Raw genomic sequence first — 13,024 nt, 5'->3', positions numbered from 1 at the left:
TTATCTGCATTTAAATATTTAATAGCTCAGCAATAGTACAAGTTGCTATAACAGTAGGGATGGTTAATGTAAAGTCCTTCAAATTTATTTGGTGTATTTTATGTCAATGATTTGCAAAGGGACACAATTAATCTAATTCTTTGGTCAGGGTTTCTCCCATTATCTAAATCTCTAATTCTTCTGTAAAAATATTCCTGTTCTTTTTCTTATTGGTGGTAGTCTCTAAATTAAAGAATGTATTTAAAGTATGTTATATATTCTGTACTGGAAAATGAAACCTGATAAATTGTCAACCATAAGTTGTTTTCACACATATAATAAATACCTGTGCCAGTGATAACGGTTACAAAATCTTCCACGCCTTTGCCCTTTCCATATTTCCTTTCTGCTAGAGCTGCACAATTTCCATCATTATCCACCCATACTGGCAGGTGTAGAGCATCAGAGAGTGGAGCCCTCAAGTTCACACAACTCCATTCCTGAATCAGCTTTGTAGCATGAAGCACAATTCCTTCATGAGGATTTACCCGTCCGCCCGTGGAAATACCTGCAAGTCACAAACATTCAAGAAAGAAAAATTTTAAATGTATCTTTATCACTTATTTGAGATATTGTTAACCCACTCACATATATTAGCAGAAGCAAGAACCAAACAAGAGGTTTTTCTTAGAGTTTGGTAAGGTCTGAACTTTTTAGAACCTCGTACTTGACAAGGTAGGATTATTATTGCAAGCAACGTGCTGACAGAAGAAAAGATTTGTTACGAGAACCGGTTAAAGCAATATGGCTTTCATCACAATAGTAAATATACTACCCTGCCCCTGTCTTAGTTCATCTTGTGAAAGATGAATCCTCTGCTCACCAAGATGATATTTTCGATATGACATCTAAGTCCGAGTTTGGACGTTTTACAAAAAACGTCCAAAATCTGAATAGGAAAGAAGGTCATTTTCTGTCTCTCTTTGTTAAATTGTACAGCGCTGCGTAACCCTAGTAGCGCTCTAGAAATGTTAAGTAGTAGTAGTATTTTCAAAACAGAAAAACGTCTAATCTTTTGTTTTCGAAAATACAAGGTTTTATGATTTCGACGTTTTATTTTTTTGTCCATTTTAAAACAAAAAACATCCAAGTACAAAACGCACAAAATCAAGCCATTGGGATGTTGGAGGAGCCAGCATTTTTAGTAGACTGGTACCCCTGACATCCCAGGAAAGCAATAGGGCACCCTAGGGGGCACTGCAGTGGACTTCATAAAATGCACCCAGGTACACATCTCACCATTGCTCCCTTATCTGCTGAGCCCCCCAAAAACCCACTACCCCACAACTGTATACCACTATCATAGCCTTATGGGTGAAGGGGGCACCTATATGTGGGTAGAACAGGTTTCTGGTGAGTTTTGGAGGGCTCACAGTTTCCTCCACAAGAGTAACAGGTAGGGAGAGATATGGGCCTGGGTCCACCTGTCTGCGGTGCACTGCACCCACCACTAGACTATTCCAGGGACCTGCATGCTGTTCTAATGGACCTAACATCTAAGGCTGGCAAGAATGTTTTTAATCACATTTTTGGGGGGTGGGAGTTAGTGACCACTGGGGGAGTATGGGGAAGTCACCCCTGATTCTCTCCAGTGGTCATCTGGTCATTTAGGGCACGTTTATGTGCCTTATTCGTTATAAAAATAGGTCTAGCTCAAAAAGTCTTAGTGTTAGTCTTGGACGATTTTGTTTTGTTCCATTATGGCTGAAAAACGTCCAAGTGTTAGGAACGCCCAAATCCCACCTTTAACACACCCCTGACACGCCCCCTTGTGATTTGAATGCACTTCTGACAGACTTCATAGAAAAATGTCTAAAAATTGGTTTTGAAAATACCAATTTGTACATTTTTGTGAGAAAAATGTCCAAATGTAGATTTATGCCACTTTTTGGACTTTTCCTCTTTTGAAAATAAGCCCAAGAATCTCCAAATGCCTACAACAGTGTGTCCATATTAAGGTGTCTACTTTCCTTTACAGAATACTAGCATAACAGGTAAAATATGCATCTACAATTTAGGCACAAGCACTTATGCCATCTACAGAGCTGCTGGTATGCGCTTGCACCTAAATGCTCAAGATGAGCATGTTAAATTATAGTATTCTACAAGTTACATTCATAAGTGAGAGTCCTGCCCAGCCTCTGCCCACGTGTTTGCCTACCTGAGATGTGCATATTTTCAGAACAGCATTTTGGTATTTATGCTTGTATGTGTACACCTATGTATATTCTAATCATGTACAGATTGAAACTATGCATAAATGTTAGCATCTGCTTTAATGAATTATCTCTTTGTGCACATTCAATGCCACAGAAAAAGTTACCAAATATACTTCATTTGAATTTATTGTGAAATTGTACAGAACTCAAGGCCATTTTTATGAAGAATAAACATCAAGAAATCCTATGGATAACAGATCTATGAATAAAATTATATAATATGAAAATTAGTTGTTTTGTAACTTGAATGTACTGAATCATATATAGCTGCTATTCTCACTTTCAACAAAAAGTTATAAAATACTTTCTTCCCTACATGATCAAGCATCTTAGGGTCTTCCCAAAGAGAAGTGTTGGAAAAATCTTTAGATCGTTCGATTCTTTCATGATTGACTCAATCAGAGACCGAAGAGATAGATGGATTTTGTTAAACTTTGGGGCAGGCTGCACCTTATACTTTAGGATTAACTTTCTTGGCACAGATTGGGCTGAAACCAGCCTGCCATGCTCTTGTCTATAGATCTTGCATAGCCAATGAATTGGAGTGGCTACTACATTTTCAGAAGCCTCTATCTATTTTAGGGACCCTTTTACTAAGCCACAGTAGGCTCTAAGGGTGCAGCACACGCCCAAATGAGACTACCAGCACGCCCCCCTGCAGTAATTTCAGATTTGGCACGTGGCCATAATGCCTGGATGAACTATTTATTTCCTCCCATGTGCACCGTTTCCAGCAGTAATTGGCAGTTGGCATGCACCGACCAGTCACCAAGTATGTAGTACGTGAGCCCTTACCGCTAGATCAATGGGTGGCGTTAAGGGCTCAGGCCGGTTTTAGATGTGTGCTGGTTTCAGTTTCACCGCATGCCCTTTTCCTGTCACATTAAAAAACAAACAAACCTTTTTTGCACATGTGGTAAAAACTGGTCCTGCACATGCCTAATACATGCGTCTACACTGCCGCAGGCCACTTTTTACTGCGGCTTAGTAAAAGGGTCACTTAATGAGCCAAGTATAACTGATTGCGACTCTTCTTCCTTTTGAAGCAGAAAGGGATTTCCTACCAACATTTTGTAAGAACTTAGGATATGTTATGTCATCATACAGTCAACATTTTCCCCGGTCTTGGTCATCTTAAGCCTCACAGTGACCTTCCTTAGCAACTTCCTTAACCCAAACTGTTTCCACTTCACTAGACACAGCCCCAAGGGATACCTACACTGAAATTTTCTTACAGTCTTTTCTCTGAATCTGTACCTTTGAATAATTTTATCCATGAATTCTTGCAGCAGCTCTGTGTTTGGCATGTTTAGACTTTTGCTGAGATCAGGGGGAGGAGCACGATCAACTTTTGCTGAGATCAGGGGGAGGAGCATGATCGACTACAATCACTCACTTTTTTTTTTTTAACTGAAAGTCCTTCTTTATCTCCAGACCCTACTGTGCTGCTCATCTTCTTTATTGGCACCCTGTCACTTACATCTGGTACTTGTCGCGTACATCCACTTTCTAATGATCTCTCTACTTCCAGGCAGCTATACCTGCATGTGTGTTAAATTTCTTCTTCTTCTTCTCATCTTCAAGTGAGAAGAGCAGAGAGGAAGGGCCACCGCCTGAGAATTAAAATCTTTGAAAGGTATGAAATCCTTTTAAATTTACGATAAATGATAATAGGAACATTTTTTGTCTTTTCCTTGGTAGACCTATGTCTCTTCAAGAAGCACTACTCAGTGAGCAGCTGTCCCTTCTGACTTCTTCCTATCCATGGATTACTTGGCAAGGGCTAAGAATTAAAGGCTCTCTTACCATGAGAAATACTTTTAGGTCTACAGTTTTTTTTTTTTCAAAATTTGGCCACATCCCTGTAAGATCTTGTATGAGCATGATAGCCAGCTGTTTAATTGGATTTTTAACTCCAGTATCATATCTAGAGTAAAAAGCATTTGTTCACATCCAGGAAGAAACACAGGTCTGTGGTAGTTATCTGCTCATGAGACTCCTATCATCTGCAACGTCCTTCCCATCACATGCCCAGCTGCTCAAGAATCTTACTGTTATAGCAATAGATTCATCTGTTGTTGCTGGCATCAAGGAGCATTTTCCAACAATCAATTTACATTTATATTTCAATTAGTCCACTATAGTGTTGCTTCTCTTCTACACCCACATCTGAGAGACAATTCAATTGAAGACTTGAGTCCAACTCTGGATCCACCACAATCCACATTTCCAGAAAGCGTAATGTCTGTGGAAGAGCCCTTCTCCACAATAATGAAAATGGATTTTTCTGAGTGACTTCAAAAGAACAATATCTCCGCTGTTGTTAGAAGAATTGGATAGTTATTTATGTTCAAGTGATGTTGACGATGATCTTTTGTCATTTTGGAAAAATAAGCAAAAATGCTGGCCAAAACTAGCAAAACTTACATGGGAGACCTTGTGCATTCCTACTACAAGAACATGTTCTGAGAGGACATTTTCTATTGCAGGAAGGACTGTGGAAGAAAGGAGAACTAGACTGAATGCTGAGATTGTTAATGACTTATTTGTCCATGGATTAAAATCATATCAATTATGTTATGAGCAGATGGATATCCCCCTAAACAACCAGTAATTTATGATGCTTCTCAACCCTGTGGAGATGGGGTAGAGATGGGGACAAAGCTTGCAGGAACAGGGTGGGGACAAACTTTGTCCCCGTGTCATTGTCTACTCCAGATACAATTCTAAAAACCAAATACAACTCATGGTAACTTCTATAAACAAAGATGGGAAACTGCAGAGTTCTGACTGAAGCAAAAAATAGGCAAGGTTCTACGCTTAAGTATTCTGCCTGAGCAAAAAACTGATTTTGTGAGTATCAAGATGTGGGTTTTATTTTGTAATCATACATATGCCTAAATGAGTTAAGTTGAAAAACTGCATACTTTCTGCTTCAGACTTTTTTTTATCTGCTCATCAATGCATCCGTGACAGCCAATTGGAATAAAACTCAATAAGATAAATATAGTTACTTTTGTCATTTTAATGACATACAATTACAGTCAACAAAAAATTCTATAGCAGCCACTTGAATTAACAGATTCTATCTGAGATATTTCCTATTCAGAGGGGTACAAGATGGAGACCTCAACAGACCTAGGGGAAGTAACTAGGAAAGGAGAAGTGACTTAGGTAAACCAGCGCCTGCTCATAATCTTCATAAATTTTTTAGGGGCATACCACATCTATCCCTTACAGTGAAACTTTGGGAACGTCAATATCGTATTTTACATGAAGTGCATTTTTCCCAAATACAAACTCACAAAACAGGGAGGGTCGCTACAGAGGTATATAAAAAATGTACAGAAGAGGATCACGTGACGCCATGCACAGGAGCGGTTAGTGAAAATTCCACTCCTGCTACCTTGCCAACCAACCCCTCGAAACCAGCGAATTTTGCCCCAAAACAAGCCTGTCGGAAGCAGCTGTAACCTGCCAAACAGACGCGGTATATCAACTTGACGTCCGATGCATCCATGGCGGCAAAGGGAGTAAGAAGACAGGAGAAGGTGCGAGTCGGGGAAGACAAGATGGCGGCCCCGGCAAGCCCGAATGCGGCCTCCCTTAGCTCGGCGTGGGTGGCGGAGGTGGCAGCAGAGGTGACGAGCTCGATGGAGCCTTTACTAGATAGGAGGCTGGGACCCATTGATGGTAAACTGGCTCAGGTCCAAGAACACTTGGGACAGCTGAACAAGGACCTTGCAGATTTTCAGCAGCATCATGGAGCTCTGGAAGACAGAGTGCACCAGATGGAGGGGGGAAACGCCAAACTGAAAGCTACAGTGGCAGACTATGAGGAGAAGATAGAAGACCTCGAAAACAGATCAAGGAGAAACAATTTACGATTTGTGGGATGGCCAGAGAAGCTGGAGGGGACCGGGTTGCAGGCATTCCTGGAACGATGGCTACAGGAGCAGTTACAGATCCCTGCAGAACTGGGGACACTCCGGGTGGAAAGAGCGCACCGAGTGGGCCCCAGGCAATCAGAGAGTGCGCGACCGCGAGTGGTGATTTGTCGCTTGCTAAAATTTGCACACAAGGAAGCCATACTACTGGCCTTACATAAAGATCAGGAACTGCGGTATGAAAATAAAAAAATTCTGTGTTTTCAGGATTACTCAGCAGCAGTGGCTGCACACAGGAGGAAATTTTCGCCCATCTGTACTAAGCTTTTTGACTTGAAAATCCGCTTTGCCTTACAATATCCGGCTAAACTCCGAGTGACATATCAGGCGGAAACGAAGATCTACACAACAGTAGAGCAAGCGCAAGCTTTTTTGAACTCGGTGGAGCCTAGATGATCGGAAGCCAGAGAAGGATCCCAAAGGGATCCGGAGATGTTAACTGCTGGAACCCTCTAATGATGGACCTACAAATTGGATTTACAACAGCTTGGATTACTAAGTGGAATAGTTGGACCTGTGAGAAGACAAATCCTGATTTGAAGGGTTGAGGTTAAGCCAGAAAAAAGACCAAGCTGTAGACCTGCACAGTTATCGTGAGGCCTGCCCAGGAAATATTACAGAATACATGCACGTTTCCTGAAGCTGGGGGCCTGATAGAACCGCCAGTGGTTTGAGGGTGGAACTACCTGAGGACACTATGCTACAATACGGTGATTTTTCCGTAAAATGGATAATTGAAGCAGCTGGGCTTTCATGCAGTCCAGAATAACAAGCTGTTTATAGTTGGACACTTTGGTTAAGACGAAGAGGAGCAACAACAGAACGCTGAGGGGCAGAACCTTTACTGAGACTGATGAGGAACAATGGGGAAATGAGATGTTGATCTTGAGTTACTTTACAAGAGGGGTGGGGGGTAAGTGGTGTTAAACGTGATGGTCTCACTAAGAGACGGGGGACCTACAGAGGGGAGTTTGGGGGAGGTAGGGAGGCATAGGGGTAGTGGGGGGGGGACTTGGGGAGGGGGTGACACAGGAACCTGGAGGTATGGGGAAACTGGTCGTTGCGGAGAGACCTGGAAGCTCACTAACAAGTATGGAGGGGGGCGGTGGCTGGGACGCCTTCCTCTGCTGCAGAACTGGTATATAATCGGAATAAATAAGACCCATAAGAAAGTGGGACTCTGAAACTGGTAACATGGAATATAGGAGGCATTACGTCTCCGGTTAAGAGAACTAAGATTCTCCATCACTTGCGAAGACACAAAGTAGATATTGCCTTACTCCAGGAAACCCATTTATCAAACGCTGAGCATGCTAAGCTTCGAACCTGGTGGGTGGGAGAATGTGTCTCTGCAGCAGCTCTGGGGAAGAAAGGGGGGGGGTTGCCATTTTGTTTAGGAAAGGAGTAGTTGATAAGCTAGATTTACGTTTTGCTGACCCGGGTGGGGGGAGGTTTCTGCTCTGTGAAGTTACTATTCAGCGCCAAAAGCTAATATTGGGAAATATCTATGCTCCCAACCAATATGATTGAAAGTTCTATAAAATGGTCACGTCCAGGCTGATAGTGGGAGCCCCCTCGCCCTTAGTGGTAGGAGGGGACTTCAATATGGTTATGGACCCATCGATAGACAGCTCGGGGTCCCGAAGGCAGCATCATGGAGGGCAGGAAAGAGGGCTGCCTAATCTTTGCCAACAGGTGGGGCTAGTAGACATTTGGAGAGTATTACACCCACAAGAGAAGGACTATACACATCTTTCCCGGACACATGGCACACAAGCTCATATTGACTATTTGCTGGTCTCCGAGCAAGTGTTCGGGTCAGTCACATAGTCTGCTTTGGGGACCTATGCAATTTCTGATCATGCCTGGGTGGAAATGAGTTGGACACAGAAGGATACGAGGGGCACGCACAGATGTTGGGCGTTTCAAATAGAACTCTATAAGGATCAAACATTTAGGGCTTCAATTCATAAAAGCTGGCAGGAATATATGCTACACTACGAAAGACACGTAGGAGATGGGGTACTGTACTGGGAGGCGGCAAAGGCAGTATTAAGAGGTGAAATCATTAGTTATGTGTCTCATAAACGTAGGACATAAGACAGTGAAGTGTTATGGCTGAGCAAACTACTAAGCGCGGCTAGGAAACGGTATGGTCAGTTGTCTTCAGTGGCAAATAGACAGCAAATCCTAACCCTCCAGACGGCTCTAAATGAACTCCTCCATCAAAAAGCCCTGAAATCGCAGACCTATTACAGATACCAACTTTACAAACATGGAAATAAAGGGGGTAAGTTGATGGCTCGCCTTATAGCAGCTAAACAAGGCAGGGCTCGGATTTTAGCTATGAAGACGCAGCGAGGAAATAGAGTCCATACTGATGGGAAATTGGTGAGGTATTTTACAGCTATTATCAGCAGTTATACGAAGCCCAGCGGGATGAGAGTCTTTCGGGAGATCTCTATCTGCATCAGATTCAGACACCGGTGGTTTCGCCGCGAGATGAACAGAGGCTTAACTGCTCTATAACAGCAGAGGAGGTATTATTGGCTATCCGTCAAAGCATACTGGCTAAAACACCGCGGGTAGATGAATATAGGGCAGAATTTTATAAAATCATGGGGGAGGAGATAGCTGAACCCCTGGCACATATGTTTAATGTCTTTATAGAAAAGGAACATCTGCCCCCTACTAGGAACACAGCTTGCATTATTGTGATCCCTAAGAAGGGAAGAGATCCCGAATTGGCTGAATCATATAGGCCTATTTCGCTGCTAAAATATGAAGTGAAGTTAATGGCTAAGATTCTGGCGAATAGATTAGCAAAAGTTCTGCCAAAACTAGTACAGGAAAATCAAGTGGGGTTTGTGACAAAAAGGACGATTGTTAAAAATGTTCGAGAGGTTTTAGCCTCCCTGGAAGCTAGACATCGGGGGAACGTAGCTTCCTTGCTAGTCAGCTTTGATGCCGAAAAGGCTTTTGACCGCGTGTACTGGAGTTTTTTGCATGAGGTGATGCGGAAATATGGATTCTCAGGCAGCTTCATGGCCGGGATAAAAGCGTTATACTCAAACCCGAAGGCTAGGGTTTTGGTAAATGAGACAGAAACGGAGGAATTTGAGATAAGAAGGGGAACCCGCCAGGGATGCCCTTTGTCCCCTCTATTATTTGTGTTAACGTTAGATCTGTTATTAAGGGACATCGAGGAGCAACCGGCGGTGACAGGCGTAGTGATAGGCAAAGAAGTCTTTAAAGTAGCTGCCTTCGCAGACGACATACTGGTACATCTAACAAATTCACGGGTGTCCCTAACAGCTTTGTTGGAAATTTTTCCCAAATATGGAGATTATGCGGGCCTACGCCTAAATTTGGGAAAATCAGAAGCTTTGGCTTCCTCAGAGGAGGTCTGGAGTAGTTGGAGGGAGGATTTTCCTCTGAGAAAAGCACACAACTCCTTTAAATATTTAGGGATCTTATTACCCATGAACATAGAAACATTACATGACCTCAATATCAACTGGTTGTTGGAGGAGACCTGCAGAACGCTCCAAACTTGGCAAGATTTGCCACTGTCACTTATAGGTAGAGTGAATTTGGTCAAAATGGTGCTACTTCCTCGGTGGCTTTATGTGCTACAGACAATTCCAATCTGGCTACGCCAGAAAGATCTGAAGAGCTTCTATAGAATAGTATCAAAATTCTGCTAGAGGAATAAAAACCCCAAAATTCATTTCTCGCACTTAGTGGGGGGATGGGGCCGGGGCGGAATAGGTATGCCGGACTTAGCACTATATAATCAAGCATGCCAGATTAGACACCCGGGAGATTGGTGCTTGGGTACTCAGACATATACCCCAATAACTTTAGAGGTGAAACACTTTGAACCCTACCAGTTATTCTCACTAATTCACCACAAAACACAACAGCTCCCTGGGGACCTTAGAACAAGTGTGCTGCTACGGCTGCTCAGGGAGGTGTGGGGAGTATTTATCAGGCACCTAGGTGGGGATCCGGCAGTGACGGATCAACTCACTTTGCGAGGCAATTGTGATTTTGCACCTGGACTGTCCAGTCATACCTTTAATACTTGGGCTCAGAAAGGGATTAAATATCTGGCAGATTTAGTAGGTGAAGTTGGGCAGCCCCTTTCAGACGAAGACTTGATGGGTCGGGTTGGAGAGTCCTGGGGAAATAGATTTGCTTTAAAACAGGTGAGACATTATGTTGCTTCTTTGCCTAGAGACCTCTTAAGGAATCAATTGGGAAGTAAGGTTCAAGATTTTTTTCAATCTAGACAAGACAGAGGACTTACAATTTCGTTATTCTTTAAAGAAATGACTAAATGGCAACCCCCCAAGAATTATGAGTTTCTGATAAAAGCGTGGGAGAAGGAATTGGATTCCTCACTGAGGCTACGGGAAATATCAAAATCAGTGGCCAGAATACCTTTGCTGATATCGGATGCTTGACAGAGTGTGCATACAGATGTCTCTATTGAGGGTATATGGCTCCTTCTCAGTTGGTGAATATGAGAGACAGCCATGGCCCAGAGTGTCTTAAATGTGGGAGGAGCCCGGGTACTTTATCACATATGTTTTGGAGTTGCCCAACTTTGGGGAGGTATTGGAGTCAAATCCGAAACTTCTGGGAAATACAGCTGAACATTCCGATTATGGGGACGGTAGAACAATTACTGTTGGATATGCTGGGGACCTTTGGAGGCAGGAATCGTTTTGAGATACTAATGCTACGTAAAATGTGCCTCATAGCTAGGAAATGTATTTTACAATATTGGACTGCTAAAGACCCTCCAGCTTACTGGTACTGGAGAAACCAGTTACATTTGTTGATATCTTGGCAGGCTAGAGATTCTAGGCTCTCCCAGAGAAGACGAACTGCCTTCCTGGTGACTTGGGGCCCTTACCTGTGGATCCTGAGTCCTAGGGGACGCAGCTTACTTCTTAATGAAGGTTGAACTTGTTATCAGGATAGTGCAAGGGCTCACAGGGAGGGGGGAGGTGGTGGGGGAGGGATATTGGGGTGGGAGGGAGATTGGTTGGGGTTTAGACATGTTCTGAGGTGAACTATATAAACTATTGAGCTGTTACTGAATCTGGTCTATGTTTTACTGTTATATATTTTGTGGCACATTGTGTTATGTGATTTGAATTGCCTTTAATAAAAACTAGCAGAGAAGGCCCGTTTCAGGGAGAAATGAAACGGGCCCTAGAAAGGTCCCCCCCCCCCCCCCGGTTCCAGACTCCCCCATCGGAGTTGCAGACCCCACCTCTGTGCCTTCGTCCCTCCGCTTTCCGCCCCCCCCCTCGTAGTTGCTGGCCCCCTGTGTGGCCGTCGCGTACCTGTGGTGGCAGGGGACTCCAATCCCCGTCAGGGCGTCTTCCGACATGCGTGTAAACAGGAAGCAGGGTACCGCTGGCAGCCATCGCGGCAATGTGGTGTGAGCTGTGCCTTCCGCTCGTCATGTCGCAGTCGTTGGGCGTTTCGTTGTGAACACAGCTGACGTCGGACGGAGGGAAGGGCGGCGATGTGCGAGCTGTGAATCCGCTGCTCTCGTAGCGGTGGGCGGCTTCGTTTTTAACATAGCTGACGACGGAGGGAGGGGGGGTGCGGCGGCGCTGTGTGAGGTGTTCCTCGCTGCTGCTGTTGGTGGGATGGTGCGGTGGGCCGGTTCTTTGTGAAGACAGCTGCCGTCGGACAGAGGGAGGGGGGAGCGATTCGCTGAGTGTCATAGCCCCACCCTTGACGTCATAACGTTGTGGCGAGGGCGGGGCAGACAGGCATAGGGAAAAAGAGACATTCCAATCTACACCACCATGCAAGAGGAAGTTGCAGCTTCACTTAGAACATCGGGGTTGGGAACTATGTCCGGAAGGGGCGTGGCTGAGGGCAGGGCTATGAGTGAGAGTGAGTGGTGCATGAGTGAAAGTGAGTGGTTGTGACAGCCTAGCCTACCAACAGTGCAGGGCTTTAGTGTTTCCCTGCCACAGACTGAGCTTCAGAATGTTTGAGGTGAGAAATATTTATATAGATTGTTGAAACAAAAAATGTACAGAACATGCATATACCTTATTTTATATGCTATGGGAATATACTCAGATTGTACAATATTGGGTGCAAGTTTCAAGATATTTAAGTACCTTAATAGGATAAGATCAATGCTCTCCCATGGGAGTCTTCTAAGATAAGGGAATGGAAGGAAAGGGAATATACCACCTTTCTGTATATACATTTATAGTATATACAGGTACTCATTTGTACCTGGCACAATAAAAGGTTAAATGACTTGCCCAGAGTCACAAGGAGCTGCGGTGGGAATCAAACCCAGTTCCCCAGGATCAAAGTCCACTGAACTAACCACTAGACTACTCCTCCACTAGGAGGCACTAGGAATACAGGGAAAGGGTGAATGTTTAATTTTTTATTTGCATTCTTCTGTATTGGTGGAAATTAGACCCTCCACCCTATTGGCATTGGAAAAACAGACTACATATGTTGATAACAGAACAGCAAGATGCTAAGAGTTCTATGAAATGAAACATGAATTATATGCTAATATGGGGTAATTATAGTCAACCACGTGGAGCCCGTAGCTTAATTCTTAATTCAATGGGGATGGAGGATAGATCCCTAGAGAATGGTGAGGCAAGCATATGAAGATATAGATGTAACAGTGGATGTCTTTTTCTGCTGCTCAGGAGGATGAGTGATTAATTTCTTGGGAGAGGAGACATTGGATAGGATTGAAATTCATTCATATATGCTGTAACATGATTCTTGCTTGTAGATGTTTGAATAAAG

The 13,024-nt window shown here is 43.7% G+C and overlaps 1 protein-coding gene across 3 annotated transcripts in view; it reads right to left on the bottom strand.

Annotated features, from left to right (window-relative positions):
* Positions 1-13,024, bottom strand: part of GNE (glucosamine (UDP-N-acetyl)-2-epimerase/N-acetylmannosamine kinase) — a 497,606-nt gene that overhangs the window by 106,907 nt on the left and 377,675 nt on the right. For all 3 annotated transcript variants that reach the window (XM_030194355.1, XM_030194356.1, XM_030194357.1), the window contains exon 9: positions 326-547. In XM_030194355.1, the coding sequence (XP_030050215.1) occupies positions 326-547 (222 nt within the window). The remainder of the gene's footprint in view (positions 1-325; positions 548-13,024) is intronic.

This window comes from Microcaecilia unicolor, chromosome 2 (genome assembly GCF_901765095.1).
Source record: "Microcaecilia unicolor chromosome 2, aMicUni1.1, whole genome shotgun sequence".
Classification (NCBI taxonomy): Eukaryota; Metazoa; Chordata; class Amphibia; order Gymnophiona; family Siphonopidae; genus Microcaecilia; species Microcaecilia unicolor.
This window is presented reverse-complemented; position numbering and strand designations above follow the sequence as displayed.